This window comes from Dama dama, chromosome 26, assembly GCF_033118175.1.
Source record: "Dama dama isolate Ldn47 chromosome 26, ASM3311817v1, whole genome shotgun sequence".
In the NCBI taxonomy this organism is placed as follows: domain Eukaryota; kingdom Metazoa; phylum Chordata; class Mammalia; order Artiodactyla; family Cervidae; genus Dama; species Dama dama.
In genome coordinates, this window is record NC_083706.1 from 31,859,890 (window position 1) to 31,874,464 (window position 14,575).

At 44.4% G+C, this 14,575-nt stretch overlaps 1 protein-coding gene and 1 non-coding gene across 2 annotated transcripts; one reads left to right on the forward strand and one right to left on the reverse strand.

Annotated features, from left to right (window-relative positions):
* Positions 1-910: 910 nt before the first annotated feature.
* CITED2 (Cbp/p300 interacting transactivator with Glu/Asp rich carboxy-terminal domain 2) lies at positions 911-3,325 on the reverse strand. Its single transcript, XM_061130078.1, has 2 exons — positions 3,076-3,325; positions 911-2,611 (listed from the first exon to the last, which is right to left on the reverse strand). Exon 2 carries the CDS (start codon positions 2,601-2,603, stop codon positions 1,782-1,784), a length of 822 nt encoding a protein of 273 aa, XP_060986061.1. The 5' UTR covers positions 2,604-2,611; positions 3,076-3,325; the 3' UTR covers positions 911-1,781.
* A 4,499-nt stretch (positions 3,326-7,824) lies between these two features.
* Positions 7,825-7,937, forward strand: LOC133047358 (U5 spliceosomal RNA). Its single transcript, XR_009690724.1, has one exon. It is a non-coding gene; the product is annotated as a U5 spliceosomal RNA (small nuclear RNA).
* The last annotated feature ends 6,638 nt before the right edge of the window (positions 7,938-14,575 follow it).

Here is a 14,575-nt window from a genome sequence, read left to right on the forward strand (position 1 = left end):
ACTTTTTTTTTCATGAATGTAGATAATGTTGATTTTATGAAGGTAAACATGAAAGGGAAAACAAAATTCATTCTCCTGCCATTTGGGATTGTTTGAAATTTTAACAATATTACTTTTTCCTTTGCTTGATTATACAAGGCAAAACTTGACACCTACTTCACTGGAGTTATGTCTTCTTGATAACACATGCAGGTAAAATTAAAGAGGATCTTATCATTATGTCCTTTGCACCCAACGCGTGTAACAGTAAAAGCTCAGAATCCCGGAAAACAGGGCATGCTTGAGAAGGAACATCTTGTGAAGACTCTTAATTTGACCTTTGCATCAACCTTGCTGAGTAAATTTTAAATATTGTAAGAGAAAAAAATAGAAAACCTCAAGGTGGAATTCCAGCCCCCTCAAGCCAGAAGATGTGTGCCTGTCTTTAGTACTTTTGCTGAGAAATAAAATTCGTCACTAGAGATAAAGGTAGATTTATATTTTAATGCCATCCTCATCAATCTCCCAGTGTTTTATTCCAGTGTACCTCCATTTAAGTAGTTGAATCAGGTATAACCAGAAACACTTGATTTCCCCCTCCCACCCTGTGAAATAATATTTGTAACGTTTAGTATTACAAACCTAACTCTGGAGTACACTTGAAGATGATGTCAATTAAGAAAAAAAAAAATTGCTCTTTGACAACTTTGCAGCTTTTGATTAAACCACACCAAGAGGTATGTTACAGTGATAACAATGAAGCATTATGCCAATTATGTTAAATCCTGCTCTCCACTTTAAGCTCATCATGACCTGTTTTAGTGTCCTGTAATTTATCCTTTGGAATGCTGACTCTCCTCAGTAGTGTTCAAGAGGAAAAAACAAAGCCACCAAAGGGAATAACCACCCCCAAATGACTTCTAGAAACAAGTATTTCTTAACTTTTTATTGACATTGGCAAATTAAAATAGAATAAATTAACAAGTATTTTTTCAAAAAAATGTTTTGTACAAAAATACTGTCAAAATTTCCTAAAAAGCTTTCAACACAGTAGTATCTTTTCATGTACTGAATATAACTATTAGCACAGTGTCAAAAATGTTGAAGACAGAAACAAAATAAAAATCTGTGAAATGTTTGCCACTGACGACATTCCACACCCTATTATTGTCTGTACATATGGGGGAGGGGGACAGCCACCTTGAAAGTGAACAGTTACGACTTTTCCTGATCCAGAATGGTTTGGCCCACATCTGTTTAATCTTCCAGTTAAGCATATTTTAAAAATTAGTCTGTACTCAAATGCATAGTTAAAAATATGAAGCGAGATGGCAGAGTTTGTGCAGTAATATCTGCCCTTCAAAGTTCATGCAACCAACTAATGCAATTTTTCCTTTTCCTTGTAAATCTGAATGCAGTTCAGTCATTTGAAACCATCTACAAAATCCACAAGATTAAGCAGTTTGCCAAGATTAATATCTAACAGTTGAGCACTGGAGAAAGTGAGGAAATAAGGAGTAAAAACAAACAACAAAAAAGACCCAAGTTAGCTAGGTATTTCAACTACATAAGGGAGGTGAATGTCCAGGCTACAAAAACGAAACAAAAACAGGAAAAAAAAAAAAAAAAAGTGGCAGCAATTTTTTAAACCAATTTGTACAAGTTTATAGTTTACTTTGTTTCCAAGTTCTCAAACCTTTCACGCTCTGAAAGTGAGATACTGTGTCTAAAGGGAATGTTTTTTTAATTCACACCGAAGAAGTTGGGGGATTTGATTTTTTTCCGCCGGGGTTTCGATCGAGTCAACAGCTTACTCTGCTGGGCTGTTGTTTGCACACGAAGTCCGTCATAAAATCAAACTCGTTTTGCCCCAGCCAGAGTTCGGGCAGCTCCTTGATGCGGTCCAAACCCATTTCTATCACTAAGGACATGAGCACTTCCTCGTCGATGAAATCAGTGTCTATGACATTGGGCGGCAGCACTGCAGCGGGGACGTGGGCCACGGAGGCGGGCATGTTGCTGCTGCTGCCGCCGCCGCTGCCGCCGCCGCTATTGGCGCTGCCGGCGCCGCCGCCCGAAGTGCCCGCGGAGCCGCCGGGGGTGCTGCTGCCGCCCGAGCCGCCGGGGGTGCTGCTGCCGCCGCTGTGCTTGGGGTTGCAATCTCGGAAGTGCTGGTTTGTCCCGTTCATCTGGTGGCCCGCAGCAGGGTGCAAATCCGGCATGTAGTGGTTGTGGGGGTAGGGGTGATGGTTGAAATACTGGTTGTTGAGCTTCTGCAGCTGCATGCTGGCTGGCAGGGAGCCTCCCTGGCTGGCCACCGGGGGGCCCATGAACTGGGAGTTGTTAAACCTGGCCGCGGGGGCCAGCGCGCTCGGGGGGTGCCCTCCGTTTACAGTCCCCGGCCCCATCGCGTGCCTGATGCCGCTCGAGGCATTCATGTTGCTCGCGCCGTAGTGTATGTGCTCGCCCATCAGGGCGTTGAAGGCGTGTTGGGGCTGCTGCTGCTGGTGATGATGGGGGCTCGGGAACTGCCCCATACCCATGCGGTGGGCAGGGTGGTGGTGCAGCCCGTTGGTGCCGTCGGGGAAGCGCCCGTGGTTCATGGCCATCATATGGTCTGCCATTTCCAGTCCTGCAAGTGAAAAGGGCAGACGGTAAGACCCGAGCCACACGTGTCGCCCACCACGGCGCACCCCACTTTTCCTCTCCTCTGGCTCCCAGGTTCATCCGACGCGCTTAAGCTGCGAATGCTCATCCCGAGGATCCCACTAGGAGCCTGTGCACCCGGGCTGCCCACCAAGGAAGACCTGCCATCCACAACAGAAGATCTGCGCGCTGCACAAACAGCTCTTTCCCCTGCGATCCGGCGGGGGACCCAAGCCCACACCCCCCTCTGGCTCCCCGAAGTCGCCTAATAAAGGAAGTGCCCCATAGCCCAGCCGCGAACTTCAGGCATTAAATCAGCCCTCCTCATCCTGTTGTTGCACATCCTGTTGTTATTCCCCAGCTCCGCCTCGCGCTCTTCCTCCGGGCAAACCCAGCCCTCGGAGGACTGGCCTGGCAGGAGCCTCAGCCAGCTTCGCCCGCCGCACTTACCTTCCGTCCTTGCGATTTCTGCTCTGAAGACCGAGGGCGGGATCGTCGGGTCCAGGACCGGCTCAGCAGCACATAGAGGGGGCCTTCCTGGCGTGCAAGGCGCTCGCAATCGCGAAGTCGGCGCCGAAGTCTTGCAGCAGTCGCTGGGGCAGGATCGGAGCCGTTCCCTTTTATTTCCCCTCTGCTGCACTCACAGCTCGGCAAGACCGCCCGGCAGCTGCCAACAATGAGCTGTGTTTCTTAGGGCTTTGGCCACAGTTAATATAAGGGATTTCAGGAAGGGCGGAGCGAGCCTCCCCGGCGGGCGGCGGGCAAACGCGGATTCCGGAACATCAGGCACGCGGGACCGGGCTGGGCAGCCGCGTCCCCGCGGCCGGAGGCACGTGCGCAGAGCCTGCGGGCCCAGGCGCCGCCCCGCTGCCCCCCGATTCTGGTTTCTTCCCGGCCCACAAATACCAGGCCAGGCCGCCCCCGGCGCAGAAAGTCCTCCCTGGACGCTCAGCCCGAAGGTAGCGCACGCCGCGAGAGAAACTAGGAAAACTCACCGCCCCCCTCTGGCCGAATCCCCACTTTGAGCTCACCTAGCGACCTGGGCTGCCTTCTGCGGGAAAATAGGGTTCACACAGCGCCCCCTGTTTAGTGCCTTTCTGCCTCCTCGGCTTTGCAAAAGCCTACCCAGCTTGCAAAGCAGGGCTGTGTTTACCCGAGTGGGTTTTTAAGACCCGGGCAAATAATGCCCCCTCCCCTGTGCGCGCTTTCCTGGACTGTGCCTTTGTGTTTTTATAGGAGCAGTAGGTAAACCTGATCTAGACATTCTGCGTGTAGATGCATTTCCTCCACTCCTTTCAAGGACAGGAACTGGGGGCGGGGAGCGGCAGCGGCGGCCGCTGCAGGTGGACCGAGCGCGTTCGCGGGCTCGGCCGCCTCCGCTCCAGCGCCTGGGAATCCGGTCCGTGCTTTGGCGGCTGCTCGCCGCTCCCGGGGTACGTGTGCTTCTGCTAAGTTTGCGTTTGCAGCCCTTGGTAGCTTTGGCATCCGAGCTGAGGCGTCTCTGCTCTGTAAACAAACTCAGCGATCCTCGTCCCCAGATCCACCTTTTTGCACACACACAGTTTCTTGCTTCTGCTGTTGCCCTTGATCCGGGAGGTGGGGGTGTGTGCAAACTTGCACAGCCTCCCTCCGGGCTCTGCCTGACGGTTTGGGGTTGATTTAGAAGCGAACGGGTTTGTAATTAAGAAATTCGAGGGCTGAGTAAGGCTGCTGAAGCTGGAAAAGGAAAACAAATAGATAGCATGGTAATCGCTTTGTAAATAAAGTCGTTCTGGAGGTGGGCACGTAGCTGCACGTCCCGTATGGCACCGCGCGCACACACCGCTCGGACTCTTCCTTTTCAGTGAAATTGCTCACTGGGCCAATAGGCGATAATAATAACCTTGCTTCCCAGAACGCGGCACAACTAGCCTGGTCGTCCATTTGGCTCATTGACTTGCAAATAAAAGCCTTAACGCGGGCCTGGGCCACTACCCAGTCGGAGCTCTCTTGCTTTCTCGAATGGGGAAGCCGAATTGTTTCCTCAACACCGTGATGAGGTTGCTCGGAGCTTTTAAATTGCTCTTTATGTGGTAAAAGTGAGTTTAGCGCTCCGAATAAGGACTTCTCTTCAGAGTTGTTTCTTCATAACTAGATATCCATTGACGACTTCCTGCTGTGAAGAGCAAGTCCCCCCCTCCCTTTTTTTTTCCTCCCATCTTGCTCACAGGACTTTTTAAGGCCCTTCTTGAAGACTGGAAATTCTGATACATTTCCCCTTTTAGGAATTTGCAGAAGAGAGCAAATCCTGATTATTTGAATCTATTACCCCTCTGTCTTCCTTTAGTTATATATGTGTAGAATAGTTAATATGTGGATTTAAACATTGTTACTGTCTTCCTCTCTTTCCTTTTCCACACCCTCCATCATTTATAACCGTGTGTGCAATAATTTTTAAACCTCAAAAATGTTTGCTTTTTGGAGATTTGTTCACAGGAGCACATTGCAGTTTGGGTTGCAAGAATCCCCTGATCTCTTGTCCACCCACGATTTATACCTATAGGTCATGGGCTTGCAGTTACAGAATCAGAGGCTTGAGGGAAAAACAAAACCCAACAAACTTGATACTTCCTATCAAAAAAATAGACTCAAAAATACTGGTCAAGCCTCCCTGCCCCGCCCCCCCCCCCCCCCAAAAAAATATTGCCAGATAGATTGTTTACTTCCCTTCCTTGTACTGCAGTGTCTTGCGACACAAGGACCGGCTCTTGAATGTCTAATCTAAATTCCCCTTGAAACCATGAAGGAAAGGTGCAGCTCCAGTGGTTCCACAGACTATTGAGAAATCCCTTGAAAGGTCACCTCCCCACCCCCCACCCCTTAGAGGGAAAAGAAATTCCTTCTGGGACCAGCTGGTGAGAACATGGTGCGCTTCGTTCATTTATTCATGCATCCAGTGAACATTTACCAAGTGCCGGGCACTCTTCCTAGCTCTTGGAGAGACAGCCAGGACAAGAACTCATGGTCAAAAGTGGAGATGGACAAGCAAGCCTTGGACACACGTTGATAAGTGTCACAGCAGCGCTAAGCGCAGGGACTTCTGGAGTCCATAGGAGGGACAGTCTGGACTTCCAGCCCTGGGAAGGCTTCCCAGTGGGAGTGGTGATAAGTGCAGGCCTGACAATGAGTAGAAGCCAGGCCATCCCAGGAGGGAGACAAAGGTGAGAGAGACAAGGTTGGAGGAGAGCTAGACAGGCTGGATCCTACAGGCATTTGTCCCCAAGCTGAGAAATTAGGGTTATGTCTTAAAGGTAAAGAGAAGTGAGTGAAGGCTTGTGAACCAGTGAGATGATCAAATTTTCATTTTAAAGAGGTCAGGGCAATACTATGGAGAATGGATTGAGAAAGTAAAACTGGGAGTGGGGAATCCGGTTAGGGGGCCATTACAGTCATCTAGGGGTATGCAAAGCCCAGTGTAAGCAGGGGCTTATCCTGTGGACTGGGGTGAGGCAGTGGGGCCGCATGTGGCCCTGAAGATGCTGTAAGGTTGTGTTTCTTTTGGTTGTATTTTTTTCCTAGGGCGCTCAGGCTTAAACAACAGAAAATTATTGTCTCACAGTTCTGGAGTCTAGAATTCCAAGATCAAGGTGTTGGCAGAGTTGGTTTTGAGCGCCGGTGAGGGAGAATCTGTTCCATGCCCCTCTTCTAGATGTGGTGATTTGCTGCCCATCTTTGATGTTTCTTGGCTTATATGTGTATCACCCCAATCTCTGTCTTAATCCTCACATGGCATTTTTTCCTTGTGTGTATGTCCCAATTTTCCCATTTTATAAGGACACCAGTCATGTTGGACTGGGATCTGTCCTAATGACCTCATTTTAACTTGATTATCTCTGTAAAGACCCTATCTGTAAATAAAGTTCTTCTTAAGGCCCTAGGGCAGAGAAGGCAATGGCACCCCACTCCAGTACTCTTGCCTGGAAAATCCCATGGACGGAGGAGCCTGGTGGGCTGCAGTCCATGGGGTCGCGAAGAGTCGGACACGACTGAGCGACTTCACGTTCACTTTTCACTTTCATGCATTGGAGAAGGAAATGGCAACCCACTCCACTGTTCTTGCCTGGAGAATCCCAGGGACGGGGGAGCCTGGTGGGCGGCCGTCTATGGGGTCACATAGAGTTGGACACGACTGAAGTGACAGCAGCAGAAGCGAGGTCCTGGGGGTTAAGAGTCCAACATTTTTGGAGGGCCATAATTCAACCCATAACGGTGGTAGAGAAACTGTGTAACATGGGATCCCTACCATCGTGGAAGAAAGATGTGGGCTGGAACTCTCTTCCCAGCTCTCTGCACTTACATTCCTTCATGTGCCTGCTTAGTCTGAGGCCTTCCTGACTATCTTCCACAACTAGCAATATCCCTCTTTGCTTGCCTACGCTGGTTTGTTTTTCCTCTTGGTATTCATCCCCACCTGACTTGTTGCATATTCAATTTTCACTGTCTTTCCCCCACTGGAATGAAAGCTCCAGGAGAGAGCAGGGACTTCACCTGTTTGTTTATTCTGTGTCTAAAACAAGTCTTTCGCTGATTAGATTAATGAGGGAATGGATGGACGGAATGAATAGAGCAGAAGTACCAAGGGAACCCAAATAAAGGGCTTGAGGAGGGCGTGGTCAGGGAAGATTTTTCTGGAGAAGGTTACTTTCCAGGTTGGCAGCATAGAAATCTAGCAGAAAGGAGAACAGCAGCTTACCACTGTCTGCATTGTGGCCTGTCACGGACTCGAGGAAAACTCATCTGTTTTCAAGGATCATTGGTTGTTGAGTAGGGAGGGAGGGCCCTGTTGGTGTGAACTTTTGATTGAAACAGAGCTTTTAGAGGTAAGCCTTGGGCTTCAGCTAAACTGAATTGAGGAAACGCTGACAGAGGGGCCGAGTTTCAGAAAATATACACAACAGTTTATACTTGTATGGTGGAGCCAGGGTGAGGCCGGGGGGCAGCATGGGTTCTAATATTGGGTTTTATTATACTTTCTAAAGGATCTCATCTAATCCTCACATGAACAAGTACAGATTACTTTCATCACTTCAGGAAGGAGGATTTTGAGAGTTAAAAAAACAAACACCTCCCCCCCACCCCCGCCCCAACCTACCCAACACCTATCTTTTCAGAGGGATTAGGGAAAAGGGGAGAGAAGGACTCAGTCAGAGACAGACACTGATACTCTGGTTTCCCTTCAGATCATATAAATCTTTTACCTTTTGCTAAAGATTTCTGTGGACAGAGACCAACACTGGTTGGGCCCATTCTCTTCCCCTCCTCCCAAGACCTTGACTCCAGGTCTTAACTGTAGAGAAAAACACGGCTGCTGTCTCGTCCCACCATCCACTTGGCCACCATAACGAGGCAGGAGCCTCTGTTTGAGCATGAAGTGTGACAACAATCCCTATTTCTGCCTTTCTCCTTCTCTCTCCTATTCTCCCTCATTCACAGGATGGAAAATTCTGTTTTGCTGGTCTGTGGAATAACGGGGTAGGAAGAAGCCCTGTATGCAGCCTTGCGTTATCTGCAAGTTGAGTTAATAATGCCTTACATAAATGTGTCTGTCAAAATAAGATCTTCATACAATTTTTAAACCTATGGATTTTGTTCTAATTAATAAAGTACAAATTATTGGAAATCATGACTAAACTTGGAAGAATTTTTTCTGTCTTCATGTATTTTCACATTTGATAGTTATTTTACCATGGAAGCAGGGGACAGTGAAATGTTTTTATTAAACAGGGGTCTTAAAACTTGACGAGTTGATGCTATCTCACCTGAGAAGATGGTTGAAGATTCCAGAACATCATCTCTGATTCAGTAGATTGGGAGTGGGGCCTGAGGATCTACATGTTTTTAAAAAAGCTTATAAATTAGTCCTGATGTTTAGTCCAGTTTGAGAACTACCAGTCTTGTCCGCAGGTGGGTGATGACTGGGGTTGTTCTGAAAGTGATCGTGGGTACAGAGTAAGCCTGGTTTATGCTCATGAAGTCCTGTTTCCCTGGATTGCTGCCCTCTCCCCCCACCTGCTTCGACTGGAGTTTAGTCCATCTTTGAAGGTCTAGCTCACATAACATCTCCTCTTTCAAACTTTCCCTGATCCCCAGATGGAAAAGGTTCTGGTGGCCTTGGTGCCTCCCAGGGCATTTTGCTCAGCTCTTCCTTCATGACTTGCCCAGGCTTGAGTTTTGTGTATTTGTGCCCGCCGTGGTAGCCTTCTGTGTAATGGCAAAGGTCCCTTGGTGAGCCCCCAAGGACTGCACAGTATCTTGCACAGAGTAGCTTGTTTTAGTCTGCCTGGCATGTCTTAACAAAATACCACAGACTGGGTGGCTTAAACGATAGACTTTGTTTTCTCACAATTCTGGAGGCTGGAAGTCCAGCATCAAGGTGTCAGCAGGGCTGGTTCCTCCCGAGGCCTCGCTCCTTGCCTTGCAGATGGCTGATTTCTACTGTGCCCTCAGCTGGGCTTTTCTTTCTTTCCTCTGTGCTGAAGTCCTGGGTGTAGCTTTGCCTGTCACCAGTCAGATTGGATTAGGGCTCACCCATATGGCCTCATTTTAATTTAATCACCTCTTTGAAGAACTTATAACCAAATACTGTTACAGTCTGAGATGCTGGGAGTTAAAAATTCAATGTATGAATTTTAGAGGACACAATTTAGCCCATAACATGCCTCAAGTATGTTTGGATAATTGAAATTTTATTACTCTACAACTTTAACAATAAATTCAGACTTCCCAAGTGACTTGGTGCTAAAGAATTCACCTGCTAATACAGGAGATACAGTAGACGTGGCTTTGATCCCTGGGTCGGGAAGATCCTGTGGAGGAGGAAATGGCAGCCCCCTCCAGTATTCTTGCCTGGAGAATCTCATGGACGGAGGAACTTGGTGGGAGGCAGTCCATGGGTCACAAAGAGTCGGACACAACTGAGCATGCACGCACTTTCTTTTAACAATAAACTAGACAATACTCACATGGGTTATAAAGTTGGATGAGGTATGTTGGAAAGCGAAAGAAAACGTGACCTTAACTAGATAAATATGTCATTGAAAACAGGATTACATTCAATAGGAAAAACTTCGAAGGCCCCAGTAACAAATTGAATGGGTATTGGACAGGAAATTATTGACTAGGTATAACATTTTCAGCCACACACACACCCACACACACACACACATAAATTGTGAGTCAAACTGAGCTATTGGTTGGGAGGCAGCAATGGAATTCTGTTATTAAAAAGGAAACAATCGGAGTGTGTTAGGAGTGAGAATATCAAATGATAGAACTGGAAGTAATTCTTTTGCTGCACTTGGCTCTTCTCAGAGATTGTGGTTGGTTTTTAACTTTGCATTTTAATAAAGAGTTACAGAAACTAAAGAACGTTCATTTTTAAAAAAAGGAAATATATTTTAAAGGATGGGAAATGGGACTTATAATGGCTGTTTAATCTGGAGAAGAAAAAGCTGACAGGTGACTTAATCCATATGTTCTGGTATACGCACAGGGAAATGAATATGGTGGATCCTTTCCAGATGTTTTCCTTTTCCACTGAGACAAAGAAAAAAGGAAAGCATTTCTTAAAAGAGAGCTTTGGATCAGTGATTTTCAAATTGAGTTCTATAGACCTTGAGTGTTCTTAGCTTCACTTTTATGTGCATTATATATTAAGGAGTTCTTGTTCAAATTAGTTTTAAAACATTGTTCTGATATTAAACTGTTATGAAAACTAGTGTTTGGACAATACAAAAATCACAAAATTCTAATTCGGGGTGAGACTTAAAAAAAAATCTTACCCAAACTCCCTGATTTTCTAGATGAGAAATCTGAGGTCCTGAGAGGTTAAGTGACTTGTTAATAAAGGACTTCCTAAACATCAGGATTTTAAAACACCAGATCAGATTATCAGAGGGAACTAAGTCTTTAGTGAAATAGGATAGAGAGGTGTTGAATGGTTTAGATCAGTTTTCCCAACTGGCCTTCTGTGTTATAGGTGGGACGGTTATAAAAGGCAGTAACAGAATCTGTGTCAATTTCTACTAGAGAGTAAGAAGTATGAACATTTAAAACTATTTTTGCAGTTCAAAATGGAAGTTTGAGAGTCTCTGAGAGTGTGCTGAGTGAGCCTACTAAGCCGCTAGTAGACATTGAACATCTAGCCAGTAGGCACTTAACTCACTTTCTCTCTTGCTAGATATGCCTGTCCAGAGGGGAGGTTTTTACCATTTTGCTACTTGAATTTGTTTTGACTCTCATGCACGTATAATCTTTTTAAGGTAGAAAACAAATGGTCCTGAATGAAACAAATCAATGAGAAATGTCACTATATAATCATTTTAATAATCATTTTGCAAATGACTTATGACGATGCTTACCCCAAGGAAGGGTTACCTTCATATAATGAAAATTCTTATATAGCACAAATACCTAACTCTAGAGCTCAAAACCCAGTGCTAGAAAGAGAACATATAGTGATGACTACATCCAACTTGACCTTCAATTTGTTAGAAATAAAGATTCAGCTGCCACATGAAATAATAGTGGAGTTATGTTTATAAATATAGTTTCAGGCTTTTATAAAGATACAAAAACATAACAACATCCTTTTATCTAGTTAGTTATAAATAACACAAAATTGTTTTTTAAAAAAAACTAGTTGGTTTTTAAGTACAAAATACAAAAACTAAAACATGGAGAAATGAAAGTATTTTGTGTCAATTTCTGATTTTAATATCATTGTATGTAGTTATATTTCAATATAGTTTAAATACACATTTAGTACAAAATCCAAAGAGAATAAGTTGCCTGTTTTAAATTTGTCAACAAATTATGCTTTTCCTTAATAATTGATTCAAAAGAAATCATACAATAGAAGACTGCTGAATAAGAAGAAAAGAATTTGTTTTTATATTTTTTGTTTAACTAGTGCTATTAAAAATTGGGTTAAAATAAATTCCAATAATATATTTATCTAACTTAGCTGAGTTAAGCTACTGGAAAGTCTGAATGTTAACCAATTTCTTTTTAAAATATAGGCTTCTTTCTAATATTAAATGAATACATGACTCCAAAATTATCTGTGAGTTCAGTCGTCTTCCGCTCATTGATTCATTAGTTCCGTCTTCCTTTTATTCAAATGCCTGTGCAATAGCTAGATAAGAATAATTTGTATGAGTGTGAATTATTTGTATTTTAATTGGTATTTTCTGAAGTGCTTGTAGTGCTTTAGTTCTTTTAAGTAATTTAAACAATCTTGTTTACACCATCAATTTGTAGTGAGCAAGGGATTTCCAAACTAATATAATGTGCAGCCTAGCTTCTGGAATGGGTATGTAGGGGTATTTGAGAAGCACCCTCAGAATAACTTTGAGATAAGATTATCTTCTAGGATGAAAGAAAGGAGCATAAATGTGTTCAAGATAGGATCAGCATTCTTAGCAGGAAAGCGAAGCTTCTTAGGCCTCCTGGGTCCCTTGAGAGTTAGTAGCCACCAGAATTCAGGCACCGGAAGGGCATACCTCCTGTTGTAAGTTAATAAACTGCTATTCATCAGTCTCTTTTGGTTTGATGAGTGAGCCAGTTCATCTTTGGATGGATGATCAGCTAAGCTGAAGATGAGGCCTTGGTCTGTGGTGTCTTCAACAAAGGAGAGACATAGGTACAATGACTGATCCTTTGATGTCCCTCCCTTCCTGTTGTCTCTGAGCTACAAATACAGTGGTCTGTTGAAATAATTTGCAGTATTGAAAAAATCAGAATGCTACTTATTGCTGTCTTATAATGCCTTGCCCTCCTATGAAGTTTTACTGTCATTTTGCTCCAGCTGGTTAGAATCTCCATTCTTGTCCCTATTATATATGCCTTGTGATTTCCCTTCATAGTCCTTCTTGAGATGTGTAGTTACACATTTATTTTGTGAATCTTTAATTACTGTCCCCACGATGGCAGGGACCACACTTCAGTCTCATCCCAGTGTCACAGCATCATATTCCCAGTGCAAAAACAGGATCCAGCTCAGAGGCAGTGATCATGAAGGTATAATAAAAATTCTCATTCCTCTGACCCTTACTGTTAAGCAGTTGAGGTCTAATTTAAAATCTTCTTTTAAAAAAATTAAGTTTTCCAATATTCTAGTTTGCCTCTCTGTACACTCTATAAAAGCTTTCTCCATAAGTGCTAATCTATGCTAGATAATTTAGAAAAAGCATTTATTAATATAAAATTAATTTTTGTTCATGTTTTCAAAACTTCTTTAGTTCTTCTTGCGTTTCCCACCTTCTCAAGATTCGAAATGCTCCCTGGCAATTAAGCTCTTCTCTAGGTCACTATATTTTTTAAAATCGGCTTTATGTATCCTTCATAATGTATTATGAGGGAGAAGAGATTCTGAGAATCAGTTCTCTGCCTGGAGGTAGGGACTCCTCATCCCTGTTTCTTTCTACATTTAAGGGGATATTATTGAAGTGGATTGAGCAGAAGATGAACCTGTATGCAATGCATTTATATGTTCCTATATTTTCTGGTGCAATAGTGGTGCATAAGGATGAGTTTATGGAATGTTAATTTAGATGTAAGTTCCAGAGCATTATAACACGCACATGGAGTCCTTTCAATGGTCTTTGTTGCTTTGTTCCCAACCCAGGGATTGAACCCAGGTGTCCCACATTGCAGGCGGATTCTTTACCACCTGAGCCACCAGGGAAGCCCAACAATACTGGAGTGGGTAGTCTATCCCTTCTCCAGGGGATCTTCCTGACCCAGGAATCCAACTGGGGTCTCCTGCATTGCAAGCAGATTCTTTACCAGCTGAGCTACCAGGGAAGCCCTTTGTTGCGTAACAGGTAGCAACAAGAGAAAAGGAGACAGGAAGAGTTAGTGCAGATATAAAGCAAAAAGTCCAGAGGTCATGAGGCAAGAGGACTCTGCTGTCTGAGATCTTAGGTGATTAGATAAAAGGTGCAAGACTGGAACCTGCAAAGTGAAACTCACTCGGTTAGCTCTGACACAGCGCGGTTTTCCTATATGTCACCCCTCCTTCTCTCATTGCCACTACCACAAGCTCTTCCAAGCTGGGGACTGTAAGTTATATTTTTATGTTCCCTAATACCCAGTACAGTGTGAATTCATAACTTGGTTTGTATAGAACTGTAACCCAGTCCCTTTTCATTTTTACTTTGCCGATAGAGAGTTATTAAATCAGGGGGAAGAGATTTTGATAAGGAAAGTTATTCTCAGGAAATAAAAACAGGCTCCAAATAGATCTCCACTGGTGGCTCAGACGGTAAAAGAGTCTGCCTACAATGCAGGAGACCTGGGTTTGATCCCGGGGTCAGGAAGATCCCCTGCAGAAGGAAATGGCAACCCACTCCAGTACTCTTGCCTGGAAAATCCCATGGACGGAGGAGCCTGGTAGGCTACAGTCCATGGGGTCGCAAAGAGTCCGACACAACTGAGCGACTTCACTTTCAAAATAGATCAGAAACGTTTTATCTATTTAAATATACACTTAAATGGAGAACAGAAACTATATTCTGATATATATTAATTTGGTAAACAACAAACTGGATTAACTGGCTTTACAAAACTCTTAAAGAATTTTATTTTTTGGAGGAGGTGACTAAGTTACAGTTAGTCAGTATGCTTAGAAAGTGAAAAGTGAAAGTGAAGTCACTCAAGTGCTCTTTGCGACCCCATGGACTATAGCCTGCCAGGCTCCTCCGTCCGTAGGATTTTCCAGCAAGAGTACTGGAGTGGGTTGCCATTTCCTTCTGCAGGGGATCTTCCTGACCCAGGGATCAAACACCCGGGTCTCCTGTGTTGTAGGCAGATGCTTTTACTGTCTGAGCCACCAGGGGAGTCATATTCTACAGAAATTCACGGAGGTTTGAGTCTGTGTTTTGATCTTTTGTTCTCTGATCATCAGTAT